The 17,397-nt window shown below is 42.2% G+C and overlaps 1 protein-coding gene across 6 annotated transcripts; it reads right to left on the reverse strand.

Moving 5' to 3' along the window:
• Window positions 1-330: 330 nt before the first annotated feature.
• Window positions 331-17,244, reverse strand: exoc7 (exocyst complex component 7). Of its 6 annotated transcripts, none has more exons than XM_022742668.1 (21): window positions 17,061-17,244; window positions 16,843-16,908; window positions 16,206-16,390; window positions 16,017-16,122; window positions 15,665-15,887; window positions 14,232-14,399; window positions 13,881-13,892; window positions 9,336-9,404; window positions 8,934-9,079; window positions 7,829-7,981; window positions 7,612-7,710; window positions 7,463-7,525; window positions 7,189-7,255; window positions 5,568-5,606; window positions 5,208-5,270; window positions 4,988-5,108; window positions 1,979-2,074; window positions 1,827-1,890; window positions 1,359-1,400; window positions 1,092-1,225; window positions 331-646 (listed from the first exon to the last, which is right to left on the reverse strand). In XM_022742668.1, exons 1-21 carry the CDS (start codon window positions 17,136-17,138, stop codon window positions 544-546), a joined length of 2,097 nt encoding a protein of 698 aa, XP_022598389.1. In that variant the 5' UTR covers window positions 17,139-17,244; the 3' UTR covers window positions 331-543. The 6 variants fall into 6 exon arrangements, with proteins under 6 accessions (XP_022598389.1, XP_022598387.1, XP_022598390.1 ...); XM_022742666.1 differs by lacking the exon at window positions 9,336-9,404 and adding an exon at window positions 10,428-10,520; XM_022742669.1 differs by lacking the exon at window positions 13,881-13,892.
• Window positions 17,245-17,397: the final 153 nt, after the last annotated feature.

The raw sequence follows: 17,397 nt of genomic DNA on the forward strand, positions 1-17,397 counted from the left end.
GCCGCTGAAGACGTCTTCCTGAGGAGCTTTCAAGTGTCTCGCTTCATTGCTCATTAGGATGCACATGCTCTGGTTGCTCCCAGCTCTAACAATGTGTTTCTGCACAGAGGTACAGGGAGGAGCGTTTCAGTTGTTTACTCAAACAACTCAAAGCTCGTGTGTCATAATAGACAATGAACTATGTATCTATATGAAGAGATTCAGAATCGGACAACAGATGATCAAACAGCTCTGCCTCTGTTACTGGTCATGTCAGTAAACCAGACTAATGATCCGCTCTGTGCTCTGCTGTTGTGTAAATGTCATCAACAAAACAAATGACAACTCAAACTGATTCAGCGTTCGCTTTATTCATCTGAAACACTAAACTGCGACGGCTAAATTACATAAATACATCATGTTCATATCTTTGTACAAAACATTCATCAGACACAACGAGGCTGAGGAGACAGTAGTGTGAGGAGGGGAGTGTGTGTGTCTGCTGTTAAAGTGTTGTGTTGTCAGAGCGTGAGGAACATGAGTTGGGGGCGATCGACGTGCAGCTCAGGCGGACGTGTCGAACAGCTTCTCAATCATCTCCTCCACCTCCTCCGGCCGATACTTGTGATACTTCTCTGGGTTCTTGGTGAAGGAGATGTTGGCGCATCTAGAAGAAACAGAAGAGAGAGAGATATGTCAGTGTGGAGCAGAGCACGGATGGCTCTGATTGGCTGGAAGATCGAGAGTTGTTCACTATTGACTGATTGACAGTTAGCACAGGTGTAGTGTCACATCCTGTCATTTAAACACCTTTTGTGTCAAAGCTGTAACACTGCAGCTTAAAAACATTTAAAACAGACAAACATCAAACTGGCTACGAAAATAAAATTTTTTTTGGTGGTTAAAGACTCAAACACTAATGTAGAAGATAACTAACATTTTATTATGTATAGTGTATTATATGGTGAATTTGAAAATGTCCAGGTTAGGCGTTGATCAGTATCTTGCAGTATTCGATGATGATTGTGTTTTTTGTGAATGTACCGAAGCTGATTTACATCCAGATGTAAAAACCTGACACGTGTGAAACCTGCTGGTTCGGTTCCTCTCACCTCTGCAGAAACGCTCTGTAAGCGTCCGACACCACTTTCTTCTGAGCCTGACGGATGAAGTCTCTCTGCTCTTTGTCCGGGATGGCCCAACCCTTCTGGATCTTACACAGCTCCTCCAGGCCGTCATTAAAACCCTGAGAGAGAGAGAGAGAGAGAGAGAGAGAGAGAGAGAGAGAGAGAGGCCGGGTTCATATTCAAACACTGGTTGTTACAGGATCTGGTCTGTGGAGAGAGATTTGAACATGTGGTGCCAAATTCTGATCTCACCTTGAATTTGTCTTTAATCACTTGTCGTTCTTTATCTTTCAGCTGCAGGAAAACAACACTTGCGTTATAACATTCATACAAAAATCAGACTCATTCATGACAAAAGGCAACACACATTTGTTTAAGTTTCAAGAAAATGTCAAAATTCTGAATCTTAATTTCCTTTTTTAATTTTGAACTTATATAATGGTCACAGACATAAACCGTGTGTGATGTCATCAGTCAGGTCAGCTCAACAGTTCAAGCTTTAATGTGTGAATCTACATGAAGTCTGAACTGAACACTGTGTCCCAGTTTCCTCACTGGTGAGTCTGTGTTGTCGACCTCTGGGCCTCTGCTGAACTTCTACAGTATCAGCTTTTCCCTCAGTGCCAGAAATCATACAGGTGTGTTGAAGTTGACACGTCTGTACCAGAGCTGGTGAAGTGTTTGCTGTTCTCCAGGAATGAAAGATAATAAAGTTCTGACCTTGGTGCCAGGTTGGAAGACGGGCATGTTCCTGTCCGTCAGGTGCTCCGTGACTTTCTGCCAGCTGTGACAGAGGGAGACGTGTCAGGTGAAGACACGGATGAGACAGACATAAGGCATGTCTGAGTCCTCTGTAACACGTCTGGGTTTACCTGCGCTGGTACATCTGGATCTGCTGCTCGATCAGCTCTCTGTAGGAGGTCTCCGCTTTCTTCTGGGTCACCGTCACCAGCTGGATCAGCTCAGACCTGGACACAAGTACAGGTAAGACTCAGGAGGTGTTTAAGTGGAAGACATATTTACCGCAACTAATAATCATTCCCATCATCAATTCATCTGCCAGTTCATTCTTTTTAGCTTCATCATTTATTCAACATAACGTCAATAATTGTCACAACTTCAGAGCAAAATGTGATGTCTTCAAATGTCAAAAATATTTAGTTTACACTATTTTATGATAAAGAAAAGTAGGAAATCTCATCTGAAAGGCTGGAATCAGAGAATATTGTTCAATTATTTTGTTTGAAAAATGACTGATATGATCGATTATCAATTATCAAAATACACTGCTCAAAAGAAGTTAAGGGAACACTTAATCATCACAGTATAACACCAAGTCAGTTAAACTTCAGGGATATCAATCTGTCCATTTAGGAAGCACAAGTGAATGTGAATCAGTTTCAGCTGCTTTGGTGCAAATGAAAGTGACAACAGGTGCAATGGAGAGGCCAAAGCAAGAAAACCCCCCAAAAAGGGAATGGTTTTACATGTGGTAGCCACAGACAGTTGCTCTCTCCTGATCCTTCCTGACTGAGTCTTCTCTAGTTTTGTGTTTTGCTAATGTCCGTGTCACTGCTGGTAGCATGAGGCGGTACAACATGACCTCCAGCAGGCGACTGGTGTGCATGTTTCTGACCAAACTGTCAGAAACAGAGTGCATGAGGGTGGCATGAGGGCCCGACATCCTCTAGTGGGACCTGTGCTCACAGTCCAGCACCCTGCAGCTCGACTGGCATTCGTCAGAGAACACCAGAATTGGCAGGTCTGCTTTGGCGCTTCATTCTCTTCACAGATGAGAGCAGGTTCACACTGAGCACATGTGACAGGCGTGAAAGAGTCTGGAAACGCCGTGGTGAACGTTATGTTGCCTGTAACATCATCCAGCATGACCGGTTGGTGGTGGGTCAGTGATGGTCTGGGGAGGCATATCCTTGGAGGGTCTCACAGACCTCCATGTCAGAGCCAGCGTTACCCTGACTGCTGTTAGGTACCGGGAGGAAATCCTCAGAGCGACTGTCAGACCTGACGCTGGGGCAGTGGGCCCTGGGTTCCTCTGGGTGCAGGACAACGCCCGGCCTCATGTGGCCAGAGTGTGTAGGCAGTTCCTGGATGACGAAGGCATTGATGTCATTGACCGGCCCTCACGTTCCCCTGACCTAAATCTAATTGAGCACCTATGGGACATTATGTATCGGTGTATCTGACGCCGCCAAGTACCGCCATACTCTGTCCAGGAGCTCACTGACGCCCTGATCCAGGTCTGGGAGGAAAAAATCAACCAGGACAGGCAGGCGGGGGCCATACACACTACTGGGTCACATTTTGAGTTGCCGTGATGAAATTCACACAAGTTGGATCAACCTGTCATTTCAATTTTTTGCCTTGATTTTTAGTGTGATTGTGAATCCAGTCCTCAGTGACTGGATGATTTTACATCATTTTGTTCTCAACAAATTATACAATGCACATCAGGAAAGATTTTCAACTTGAATAATTCATTCATCAAGATCCGATGTGTGATTTAAGTGTTCCCTTAAGTTTTTTGAGCAGTGTAGTTGCACGTTAATCTTCTGACTAATCAATTAATCAACTAATTGTTTCGGCTCTAAAAAGGACTAAACCGTGGCGTCGAGTGGCGCAGTGGGTTGAGCAGGCGCCCCATGTGTAGAAGCTACAGTCCTCGCTGCAGTCGGCCCCGGTTCAAATCCCACATCGGACGGCCCTCTACTGCAAGTCATTCCCCCTCACTCTGCCTCCCCATTTCCTGTCTCTCTCTTCTGTGCTATCATAAAGGCATTAAAAGCCCAAAAAAAAAAGGACTAAACCAGTGGTTAGGTTGACTCAGTAGTCACTTTATTAGGTACAGCCGTACAATCTAATGAAATCCAGTCCAATGGAGGAAATGTGTAGTTACATGTTTATTACTGAGCTTATAGTTAAAGGTGGTTTCTAATGTTTGTATTTATAAACATGTTTCAATGTAATGAACACCATCAATAATAGACTAGTAAAAGTAGAATTCACAGCAGATCTATTGGACCGGATTACATCAGATTACTCAGCTGTGCCTAATAAAGTGTCATTGAGTGAATCACCTCCACTCACAGCACAGCTCAACAGATTACAGGTCTGTTTATTTTCGTCAGTCACATTATTGTAATAACGAGTTGCCAAGCAACAGTAATGTAACTGTGATAAGAATGAATGAATGACTTGACGCCTGCCGACAGATTTTCATCATTTAGAGAAACAAATGGAAACAACAAAACATCCAAAGATCCGAGAGATGATTTACAAAGTGGTGGTTCTATCTTTTAAATGACACACACACACACACACACACAACACACACACACACACACACAAGATTCAAATTAGTAAGGTTAATATTGTAGGTGTGCATTAATCATTGAGTCTATAAAAAATGTGAAATAATAAAAACTGGTTGTCACAGAGAGCTGTTTCTAATTTTGGTTTCATTGATATCAAACAGACAGAAGCATCAAATCTTTACATCAGAGAAACTGGAGCTAGAGATCCGTTTGTTTTTACTTGACAAACAGCTCAAACTGTTTGCAAAATGGTCTGCAGTTTATTTTCTGTTGGTCATTAATTTACTAAAGGATCTGGAAATGACAGAAAAATTGAAATATTTATAGTTAAAACCTGTAAAAAAAAAAAAAAAAATTATCATCCTGTATCATCGTCATCATCACTACAGATGATTGTAAGACAAATTTCTGTCTCCAGTTTGTGTTTGTTGTGTTTGTAATGGAACCAGTAAATCATCACATCATTAGAGACTCTGCTCATCAGGGCTAGTGTTGAATCTGATGACACTGTGTTCATTCACACAGACAAACAGAGAAAATCCCACTCACTTCTCCAGAGACTTGAGGATGTAGTTGTAGTTGTTGTGCAGGAAAATGGCGCTCAGGGCCGAGTCCTCGTACACTTTGGATTTACTCAGCAGGTTCAACTGCAGGTTTCCTAGAACCTTACCTGAGAGGACACATCATCCATCATGCATCAGTTCAAAACACAAAGCAACATGGACGTTTTATTAAAGAGATGAAAGATGTGGATTTCTTCTGTACTCACAGATATAAGTGCTGAGGAGCCTCTTGTTGAAATCAGAGGTGTAGCTGCTCGCTGATGAAGTCTCTGGAAAGATACAGGAGGTGTGAACACAGTCAGTCCTTAAAATTCACTTAATGAGCCACAATAATGAGTTTGACTACTTCATTTAATCTTTTATTTCCTGTTTAGATTAAGAGTGGGAAGATCTACACCTCCACTAAAACATGCACATCAAAGCTGAGCGTCTCCTCTCCTGTCTTTCTGCATTAATTAGCTGAAATCATCGTTTCAAGAACGATTATGAAAACAACTTCAGAACCAACAACACATTCAGTTCAGAGTGGGACTGGTCAGGGGCCTATACACAGGATCTTTGCTTACCTCGGGGGTCTAAAGGTATATTGTAAGTGTCCCCCAGTACTAAAAGGGCCGAGGCAAGGCAGAAGAGAAGAGAGAGACAGAAAGAGGCACAAGTGCAAAAAAGGTTAGAAAAGATTTGTTAGTGCAGAGTAAAGCAAACAGTCATCAGCCAGAGAGCGAGGGAGTGAGGGGAGGCGGGTAATGAAAAGGAAGGAACAGGGAGCAGGAGGGAGCCACAGACCTCAGGTCCTGATCCACAGCCTCTAATGTGAGGTGACTGGATTATAACAAACCCACTTTATTGTAAACAAATGAATTCATCTTTTCTAAAGGTCGTTCTAAGACTGACTCTGAACTCGTGTCACAGAAGCTCCCTCTGAAAGAAGAGAAAAACAACCTGAGGCAGGAAAGAGGGAAAAGCCGAGGAGGTGAAGAAACAGATACAGAACGAGTGAGGGAGGAATGAGGAATCTGACAGTGGTGATAAGGTCGAGACATGTGAGTGTATGTGTCTAATGGACTGAGTGAGGGTCAGTGTGATCATGTTTTACATCAGTGATCTACTGATGTGGATCTTATCTGGACAGTGGCATGTTTCTTTCTTGTACTTCAGTAGTTTAAAGCCACCATCAGTTATTTTACAGGTGCTTGTGGGAAAGGCAACAAATATAACACTGACATGCTTTACTATCTGTTACCTTATAGAGTTTACACAGAGCAACATTATCATTCATATGGAGTCATTTTTGTGTCACATGATGAATCTAAGTCCAGTCTCTCTTTTAGCTCTGTGTTTGGTCTCCAGCAGCTCCTGAGAGAAATCTCTGACTCTTCAGCTGCTAAATGCTGAATAAATAAAGTATAATTAAAATAGAGTATACTTATAGTATAGTCCCTTTTATACACAAATCATCAGTGTCAGGGGACAGAAAGCAGGTAGATGAATTAACATTAACTCATTCATTTAAATAAAGTCATATTTCATATTGGTTGTGAAATCTTTTGCAGTCTCTTGAATTGTTTTTCCAACCCAGTTTGGACAGAACTCCACCCACTTCCTGGTTGAGGCATTCCTCATAAGGAAGTGGGCGTGGTTTCATCTAAGATGGAATGGAAATACGATGGCCGCTTTGCGGTCAAGTCCATTTCATTTCATGCTTGTTTGGTCTCCATTTTCCTGACAATTAGTATCAAATTACAGACTGTGGTCTCCCTTTACAAATGCCAGCTCCTTTCTAGTAAATTACAGAGCCTGTAAAATAAATCAACATTCCTCTGACTGGCCTTTAAAATGCCTTGTTGCTTTAGATTGTGTAGCATCACTGTCCTGCTGTTTGTCCTAAACTTTGAAGACTGTGTGTAAAACAGGCTTAGAGGTGCAACACTGGTCACTCACTGTGGATTTAAACAACTTCAAATTAACGCTGAAAGTCGACACTTGTGCCAAAAAAATAAAAACATGCCACTGTCTAGATACTGTCTGACAGAACATGAAGTGTAACATGAAGGTTACCAGAGGATCTACAATAAAGTGTGTGTATTGATGTAGCTGAGGTTAGATCACAGACGTCTGACAGGGACCACTGCTGATATGAGCACCACAGGAAACAGCGGTGTACCAGCAGCAGGTCTGTGACTGTACCTTGTGAGGCCAGCATGGCCCCGGCCGTCTCATGGAAGTCCAGCAGCTGCTGCAGGAACAGGATGGCCTGCGAGGAGAGAGGTCAAGGTAAGCATCACCTCAGCTTATTCATTAAACAGCCACGCTCGGATCGCCGCTGTTAGCCGTTCCCACGGAGACCACCTAGATCCCCGGAGACGGACAAACAGCAGAGTCCTCGTGGACAGGTGTTTGAAGAGCAGACAGAGCAAATAAATCCAGTTACACAACAGGAGGAGAGTGAGTGTTCGTTTACATTGCTGGTCAGCTCGTGGACTGTTCCATCTTTGGGCATGTTGTACTCTTTATCAGGATCATTCTGTGGATGGACAGGAGGGGAATCAGTCAATAATATTTTATTGATTATTGAGTGATTGGAGACACGTTTAAATTCAGGCTTCTTGCCTTGATGCTGTCAGCGAACTCCTCCAGAGCTTTGGCTCCAATCGTCTCCATGGACGTGATGAGAGTCGGCAGCTTGTTCTTGGTGCTCGCTGCTGTTCCCTGAACACAAAGACGAATACATTCAAATCCAATTTTAAATGGAAGATCATTATGATGCATCATCTCTTCTTCCTGCACAAGATAGTGCTGTAAATCATGAGCCTCCGCTGATTCACACCTGCAGCGTTGAATCAAACTCAGACTTGTTCATCTTCAGGTGTCTCAGGATGGGGAAGATGGTGAGGACGGCTGAGTAGTCGTGGCGCATTATGGCTCTGCGAGCGGCGGACACGATGTTGTCTCCCTCCAGCATCAGGTTGTCCAGAGCCTCCTGTGGACAGAGGACGTCATGAAACTGATGTGGACACTTTGCTGCAGAGGCGGCGGCTCAGGAAGTAACTTGTTTTAGCAACTTTCTCTTGTCAAATTCATGAAACAAGCTTGGACAGATGTTTGGTTACTATGGAAACTTGTGTTTCACATCAGACCTGGTCAGGCAGGTTTATGGAGACTGAGTCGACCTTATTCACTCAACATCATAAAACAGAAAACTGTATCTACTGCACATCATCTGATGAACGTCTTTCACACATACACACAGATCGCATTCACTCCTCTGTCATACTGACTTGTCTTCACACTTTGTATCTTTGATCACTAGTCAGAGACAGACATCTGAAGACGTCACCTAATGAACATAACTGAAAGTCAGATTTTGATTGGAGCTGGGGCATTATTGGGATGATGTTTGCTCCGTGGTGATGACAATCAAGAAATCTACAGCTCTGGTCAACAGGAGAACGAACTATCACACCTTCTTACATGTTGTTATGGTGAAAGACATGCAACAAACAAACAGTTTAGCTGTTTCTTATTCTCTTTAATGGGAGAAGAGGCTGTGAAGAGTTCACTGAACTGTTGCCTGTTAATTCAGAAGTTATGATACTTAAACTTAAATGTTGACCTTTGACCCCAGTGAAGTAAAACAATGAGAGACATGGTTTTAATTTCTCTACAGTTACATAGTCTTTTGAAATGTTCTTTTTGTCACATTTTTTCATATAAACTGACTCAATTAATTTCTATGGGCTTTATTTTTTTCATTTTATTATGAGGCTGTTGTCAGTCTATAGTTGCTTCCACTTACACCAAAATACTATTTTCATTAATAAGCTGTATTACTGTTCTGCGCTCTCATATTTTATACCTTCAGAACTGTAATAAAATGAACTTTAGAACCAGAATTCAAACAGCTCTGGTTAATGTCCCTTCATGTCTCTGACCTGAATGAGGGAGTCGAAGGTCTTCTTCTGGTGGTGCTCGGGGATGATCTCTGTCAGCAGGGCGTACTCGCTCTGAGCCAGCTTGACGAAGGCGCTGATGCAGTGGATGTAGGAGTCGATTTCGATGTCCAGGACATCGTCCTTTCCTGAGAGGTACACGAGGAAACATGCAGTCAGCCGGTGAAGAAGAAGAAGATGTGATTTAAGACATGGGGTCTGGTGCTGAGTTACTGAGTCAGTGCACGTGTTCAGTTGAAGCTGTTAATCTCTATGTGTTTCTGCTTCAGGCTGAGATGTGTTAAAGCTGCAGCAGGTGAGACTCTCATATAAAAATACACCTGATCTCATCAGCCTTGTTTCTGCCTATGTTCCTTCTCTTTCCCACATGTTCCCGTCACTCACCTGCGGCGGCCCCGTGCTTCTCGGTCAGGGCGTCAGACAGGTGTTTGACCCGCAGGTCATGATCGTAACCTGGTGGGTGGGGCGGAGCAGCAGGGAGACAGGACTAGTCAAACCACCGGGGGTCGTGACTAGACCAGAGGTGGGACATGAGGAGTGGGGGACAAACCTGAACCTGGAACAGCTGTACCGACCACCACACCAAGCACCGGGGGGGCAGGGGGGGGGGTTTGTTTTGTGCGTGTGACTCGTATCTACAGTTAGTGAGTGCGTGTTAAAACTACAGGACAGAAACCAGCTTCACACAAACATCACAACAGCTTTTAACTCACCGCAGGTTCACACACTGTGACGCTGCTCAGTGTCACAGACACAAAGATGTTTCAGCTGCAACCTGCTCAAATTATACTCTCCTACATTTCCCAGAATCCCCTTTCAACCTCTAAAAAGATGTCCCTTCTTAAAGGTGCCCTGTGGGGTTTTGTTGTTAACATTGTGTTTATCCTTGAGGCCAAACAGCAGGAAAAGCTCAATATCATCTTCTCCATCAGCAAAACAAAAAACATCTTTCGGTTTCAGACTTGTTTTCAGTGAAGACTTAAAAATCTCTGCCTCTTCTATGATTCAGTATTCATAGACAGCAAGTCTTGTTGTATTTCTTATGGCTGCTGCAAAGAGAATTTCCCTCCTTTCGTTTTGACAGTGGCTCTGAAAAAGACCTCGGCTAATGTTTCTGGGGGATTATTCAGTGGGATTATTATTATTTAACCTCTGCTGGGAATATCTGATCATGCTGTAACATGTTTGGCCGTTTATCCATGGTGATAAGAAAAGTACAAAAAACAACAGAGCAGATCAATGGTGAAAAAGTGTTTCAGGTTGAATGTGTTATGGTTTTGATTGACTTCAATATATATCAGGCCTCCTGCTGAGAAAGACCCAGACTTATTCAATGTAATTAAAACTTGATCGAACACCTGCAGTGTGTAAAAGCTGTTGTGACTGTTGTGCGGAGATTTCACAACATGAGTGACAGCGGTCACTGTCAGCGAGGAGGGAGACACAGACACCGAAGAGAAAACCGAGGTGCGTTACCTTCCAAAGGAGTGAGGTTAGAGCCCCCCTTTTTCCCATCCAGCCCATGCTGTGAGTACTGTTTCAGAAGGTTCTGAGCCTTGCGAATGGTCCCTGGTCCCATACACACAGAGACAGAGTCCAGAAGAGGACGAGGAGGGAGGAGGGGGGCCGCGAGGTCCAGACAGCCAAGAAACAGAAGAGGAAAGAAGAGGAAGAAGAAAAGCTAGGAAGTGAGTGATGAAATATAGACACCACATCCCTCCACCACCCAGACAGCCAGCACAGGTTTGTATTTACGGAGGAGGAGAGGGTGGGGGGTTGGGGGGACATGGCCTAGCACCACAGCTACACAACAGGGAGACCAGGTGAGAGACAGAGCAGACTACAGCTACACCGGGACACATGTGCAGAAACACACAGCGCCCAGGTTTGATGTAAGAGCAGAATAAACAGGTTAGATCACAGTTCATACAGTTAACAGTCATATCCAGAATTAATATTAACTGACAGTTTGTTACATGGTTTAAACAGGCAAAATCTACACAACATTATCATTCTCTGGATGAAAACATATTTCAGCTTTGTTAGAGAGTTAGTAAAACATGTTGCACATTTAAAGCTGCTTTCACTTTCTTCTGTTGGACACAACGAGCTGAGAAACACAAACTATCACTTTATAAAGCTGTTATAGCTAACATGTTAGCGAACACTCGCCTCTTCACACATGCAGCAAACACAGAGCAACATTAGCATCCTATCAGAGTCGTGTTTGTGTCCAATATTCAGTCTGCTTTTAGCTCCAGTCTCGATGATGCTCTGTGACTCAGCTCTGTGTTTCCTACAAACCTTAAGGGAGAAAATCTAAATGTGCTTTGTAGCCCACACTCACACAGTTGACGTCTGTAAGAGCACAAAAATACATTTAAAGGTACAATTAAAAATTTAATTTTGCTTTGATGTGACTGAATCACAGAGTAACAGGTAAACTGCTGAGGTCACATGTGGAGTTCAGACTCCACCAACTCCTGAGAAAATCAACTGGCTCTTTAGCTGCTAAATGCTCCACTGTTTTAGCAGCTAGTTGCTAACTTGCTAACATGGTGGACTGCAGAGCTGAGTCATAATTCATCCCTACAACGACCTCTTTTCCCTCACACACTGTCATCCGACCCATTGCTGATACAAAAGTTATATTGATTAGTGGAGCTTTAACATAATACGATTAAGTCATCCGTTTTCCTCCATCTGTCCTCACTCTTCACTGCCACTGAACTATTTTCTTAAAGCTCCATATTTTCCTCTTCTTCTGTGTTTTATTTGAAGTGTTGATCCATAAGAAGATATATTTGTGGTTTTAAGAGCCAAAAAACATCTCAGTGTAGTTTTACATCTCCTCTCTCAGGCTTCTCTCTGGAGCTGTAGTGACAACAGGTCAGTGAGCCAATCAGAAGAGAGGAGGCTCTGAGCCTTAATCCTTTTGTTGTGACATCACAAAGTTACAGAAGTCCTGACGGCAGGTTTTAAGTCTCAGTTTCTGAATACAGGCTGTGTGCATTTCTCTGTGGACTGAGGCTTTGATACTTTCACAGTATTAATATAGAACCTAGACCTGATCTATGATCAAACAACACATGGATATCTACCTTTATACTATATGGGATTCATATTTTTTTAAGGCGTTTCAGCAGAAGCAACAACAGACCAAAGCTGTGAGCACATGTTGATGGAGTTAATTCAAACTCGAGCAGCACTGAGCGACAAAGAATAAAAACTTTTAAAAAGCCTGTTTCATGATTTCAACAGTGTAAACTGATCAGTGCCGGAGGAAACAGATCATCAGCTGTTTATTGGCTATAAACTCCTCTGATCAACACTAACACACACCTCTGATACAAACCTGTCACAGCACACACACCAACTCTGCAGAACTAATCTACACAAACACTGTGAAAACTCTACAGGCTTTAGTTTCATGGTGGTGAACTGGGGGCAGCAAACAGCAGCAGGAGGTTTTCAGAAGAAATTCATGATCCACTTCTTGTTAAAAGCACAGACTGATCCTGCATCAGAGTATTAAAGCTACAGGTACATCTGGTTGGTTTTACTAACTTGTTGTCCTTTATGTTTTGGCCTTGGTGTTGTATTTATGTTTTTATACATATATCCCTCTGCTGTATCCCCATTGCCCCACTGGGGACAAATAAAGTGACTGATTGATTTAAAAAAAAAAAAGGGTTGAAGGTGAAAGTTAAGTAATGTCACATTTCTCATGCATCTTTTGTTGCTTTCATGACATCAATATAAGACACATAATCTATAAAAACAAATCTGTATGTTTTTGTTATTCTGTATGTGAAAGAACTGGAATTGGACCAATGAACCACATCAGAGATAAGATACAGATTTGACTGGAGCTGAAAAATAAATCAAGATAAGACTGATATCATTATATAAGACTCATATATAAGTATTATAAATGTTGCACTTCTCAGGTCTTTAAATGTCTCATTTATAAAAATCAAACCTGAGTCACCATCTTCATGTTCACATTTCAAACAAAACAATTTCACCAGGAGCTTTCTACCATATCTTCTGATCCTCCTCTTTGTTTAGAGAACTAGAACTATAGATGTTTGTATTTTACATTTCTCATCCATGCTGATCTACATAGACACTGAAACTAACCGACTACAAATATGTGCAGAGAACAAATAAACCTCACCTCCACCAATCAGAGGGAAGAGCAGCAGCCAGTATGAAGCCTGAAAGACGGAATCCAGGGCCAAGAAAAAAGACTGAAAATCACCTGCTGCTGCTTCTTAAGCTTGATTATTGTGAACGCAGGCTAGTACTTGAAAGTGATGTAGATAAATGTATCAATGATTTCACCAACATCTCTCCTCTTTTTGGATTTCATCCGCTTCTGTTTTGAGAGATTTTAACGAGTAAGTGAAACTGAAACCTTAAAAGTGAAGGGGGCAAGAAAAGGTTTTTAATGCCTCCATCTCCAGTGGAGACATTACACCCATGTATGTCATCCTCCTCTGAATCTGAAGACACATTTTGCTTTTTCTTAAGAAGCTGGATCAAGAAGCTGGACCTCAGATTTCTGAGTGTGAGAGCAGGTGAAAGTTAAATTTCACAGATCTCGAATCAAGTTCTGTTAGACTGAGATGAGGATTATGATGTCAGCAACTAATTAAGACTCATGAATCATTATTTTTAATTAATTTATTAATGCCGTCGCTGCAGTTTCCACCTGGACACAACGCCATGAAACCAGAGGCCAACATCACACTGAGAACAGCCTTCTACATCTCTCCAGAGAACAAACTTCTGCCATCTGCACTTTTACGTTCCTACTTCCTAAAAGAAAAAAAAACTCATGCTGCCTCTCATGTTGCCGTGAAATGTGGCGTCCAACAGACAGCAGCAAGCACGAGGAGGCACACACTGAAGCTTTGTGTTTACCTGGGATGTAGACTGTCATCACAACACAGGGATTATGAGAGAGGAAAGGATGAAGGATTAGTCAGAGCTGAGTGTAAAATCACAGGATACACAGTGTGGGCTCAGAGTGAACAGATTATTATCAATGAGAGATCATGGAGGACACTTGAAGCTGAATAATGTGATCTAATCAACAGAGAGAGGGTGTGGAGATGAGTGTTGAGAGAGTGGCATCATTTAATAAACAACATTATGCAGACTCATGCTTGACTGTCAGATTAATCTGTAAAAGAGGGCTCGTACGCCGGAGTGTGATCACAGGCTGAAGTGGAGTGGTAATAGATTCTGTTTGAAGGTGTATCTGTTGCTGACCTGGTCTCTTCGGAGCCTTCTTGGTGGGCGTGTCCTTGCGTTTGGTTTGGATGGCGGGCGAGTAGAGGATCCCGGAGGAGGCACTGTTTTTGCGGAAGTGGTCCTTCAGGCCTTTGATGGATCGATCCAGCTGGTTGGACCTGATCTGGAAGTAGACGTTCATGAAATCTGCCGGGGAGAGAAGAAGAGGGGGATGAGGAGGAGGAGGAAGAGGAAGGTGTATGACACTGGTGTTTTTCTAGATGTAATTGATTGCAAAGATCAAAACCAACTATGTTTTAGTCCGTCTCACCTCTCTGCTCTGTGGCGTTCGACTCCAATCCCACTGTTTCTAACTTCTCTTTTTAATCTGGATTTTTATTTTTTATCATACTCTGTATTTGCATTCCCTTACAGTAGTTCTTTCTCAGAAAAGAACAAAAGGAAATAACAATTTTAATATATCTAAAGTATATACGCCCAACCGCACCCACCCAACACTGAAAAAATAAAAAAGTTAATTAAATGGGTAAATTTAGGAAAATAAACAAAATAATAATAATAATTTAGGAAAATAAACAAAAAAAGAAAGGAGAAAAAAAGAAAAACTAAAGATGACGAAAATAAATTTAGTTCATTTTAAAATATATAGTTTTCTTATTCATTTCTGCTCCCTCCCTCTTCCCCCTCTTCACCTCCCTTCTCTCACACTTCCCCTTCTCCATTTTCATCCCTTTTCTCTCCTTTTTGCATATGTGTGTGTGTGTGTGTGTCTGTGTGTGTGTGTATGTATATATATGGGTTGTTTTACTCCTGCTCTGAGAAGCACTGTGGGCTACATGTTTGTATGAAAGGTACTATATAAATTAAGTTGAGTTTAGTTGAGTTACTGAACACGTAAACCTTCAAAAGTTTTTTATCAAACTTTACTCAAACAGGAGGAAATGGTGCATTTCTTAGGGACTATTTTCAGAGGCGGAATAATACACGTTTGGTGCTCTTCTGAGTGTATGTGGGACAGAGGAAGAAGATATATCATTTGGTTGGTTTTGGCCTTTTCATGGACTTTGTATTAGAAAATAAAAACTTTGGTTAACAGATTTTTTTTTAATACGTTCCATCTTTTTTAATCATCTGTCGACCAGGGCACAAAATTCAGCAGTTTGAAACCAGAGAGTTTAGACTGACTGAAACTTCCAATCAACCACAAGAAGCATCAAAAATATTAAATTACCTCTTTGTTTTTAATCCTTTCATCTCATGTGGCGACTGTGTGTTGAGTAATACAGCCTCTCGGGGGAACTAGCATGAAGACAGATTTACTTCTTCATTCTCACCACTGCCTCAGTCCAGCTGATACTGAGACGCCCTGGACCTGATCTGACATCTGCCCTTATCCTGCATTTATGATTGATGAATCACAGGCTACAGCTAGCTGAGAGATAAAGTCATACCCTGGTTGCGTCCGTATTCCACCAGCCAGCCGGCGATGCAGATGATGTCTTGGAGCACGGCTTCAGGCAGGTGTTCCAGCACCACCTCCTCCTGCACCTCCAGCTCCTCGTCCACACTGATGGCATCCAGGATGAGGATGGGAGGAACAGGTTTACTGTAGCGGGTCAGCAGGCTGCGGAACTCAGCCTCCAGCAGCTCTTTGCCCTTTTCAAACCGCGCTTTCTGCACAGGAGAAATAACATTTGTCTGTTTTATCCTGCTCACATCTAACTTTTACATTTTAATATCTCATGCATGAGATTGACCAAAAGCTTAGACAGTGAACTGTGAAACCTAAGGTCAGTACTGTACCACTGTGTTGAGTTCGGGGCTGTCGGGGTTGTTGTCCTGAAAATATTCCACAGCTTTCTGAATCTTTGCAATACAGGCAAGATACTCATCCAGTCTGCCTGTCGGCCTGCAACAGAACATGTGAAATATGATAAATCAGATGTTTATAAGCACCCAAAATCCATCAACCAGTTCTAACAGTGGTCTCACCCCTCTCTGATGATCCTGTCGGTGTCTTTGGCCACGTGGTAGTAACTGATAACGTGATCCATGCAGGACAGAGTCTTGTCCACGTTCTCCTGCAGCCGCTGCAGGTTCTCTGTCTGTTTGTGGACTGGGATGATGGAGTTCTCCAGCTGCATCAGGCGGCTCTCGAATGAAGACAGGATGGAGACCTGACAAAAGAAATAAAGAATAAAGACACCTCATATCTATTTCTGAGGTTTAGCAGCCTGTGGAGTGCTTAAAAATGATTGTAAGTAAAAAATATTCTTAAACCCGGAGTAGATTAACATAGACTCGAAAGATTCTTTAAAATCCGCTTTCAGATTGTGAAAGTGAATTTCTTTCTTCTGTTTGAAAAAAGAAAAAAAATTTGTGTCTTTATTATAACTAGACCATTAAAACTAGTTGATCCTGGACATGAAAACTCTAAAGACTGTTTAAAAGCTAATTTCATATTTGTTAAACCACATTAGACCAGTTTAAAGATCTGAACCCAGCTGACCTGACACCTCTCAGACCTGGACTACATTGATTCTTCTTCTATGACTTAATGAAATGAATGTATGTTTGAGTAAATGTAAGATTGAGCAGGTTTGTGTCTGTGTGTGTTTTGTTTTTGTACCATGCCCTTGGTCAGCTGATCACTCTTCTCCAGATTTTCTCTGATGAATGACAGCGTCTCCTGCTCCTGTAACATCACACACAAAATCATTGACTCACTTCTCTCATGTTTTTATTTGACAATAACATTTTATCATCGAAGTTAAGCGAGTTAAGTGATGAATGTTAACAAAAACACAGCAGGTCTGGGATGCTTCCTTCCTCTGTGCCATGTCTGACCTGCTTCAGTTTCTCCTCTATCTCCCGCTTCCTGGCGGACGCATCCTCGGTCGGAATCATCCTGGAAGTTATTCCCATCACAGGACGGCCACCAGCGAATGAAATACGACTGATTTACCTGTTTATATCATGAAAAATGACAGCAGCGACGCCCTGAAGCTAATGTTGTGGATAGCTAATAGCAAGTTAGGTCGATTAGCCGTCAGAAGAGAGCTTTCCGGTTAGAATTTCAAAGTAAAATACACTGCTGTTGATTTAAATAAAGTAATTGGCAACGAAACACAAAATAATTACCATTAAATTGTAATAAATTACCCGCCACTTATTTTTGGTTTGG

This window comes from Seriola dumerili, unplaced genomic scaffold (genome assembly GCF_002260705.1).
Source record: "Seriola dumerili isolate Sdu_G_001 unplaced genomic scaffold, Sdu_1.0 BDQW01000068.1, whole genome shotgun sequence".
Taxonomy (NCBI): Eukaryota; Metazoa; Chordata; class Actinopteri; order Carangiformes; family Carangidae; genus Seriola; species Seriola dumerili.

What these genes read in the sequence shown, in the direction of transcription:
- exoc7 (XM_022742666.1), bottom strand. Translation starts at nt 17,138, where the DNA reads ATGGGAATAACTTCCAGGATGATTCCGACCGAGGATGCGTCCGCCAGG. An exon ending in GCCCCGAACTCAACACAGTG is followed by an intron (nt 15,888 to 16,016) that starts GTACAGTACTGA and finishes TCTCCTGTGCAG; the next exon opens with AAAGCGCGGTTTGAAAAGGG. An exon ending in GGCCATGCTGGCCTCACAAG is followed by an intron (nt 5,607 to 7,188) that starts GTACAGTCACAG and finishes CGGCCCTTTTAG; the next exon opens with TACTGGGGGACACTTACAAT.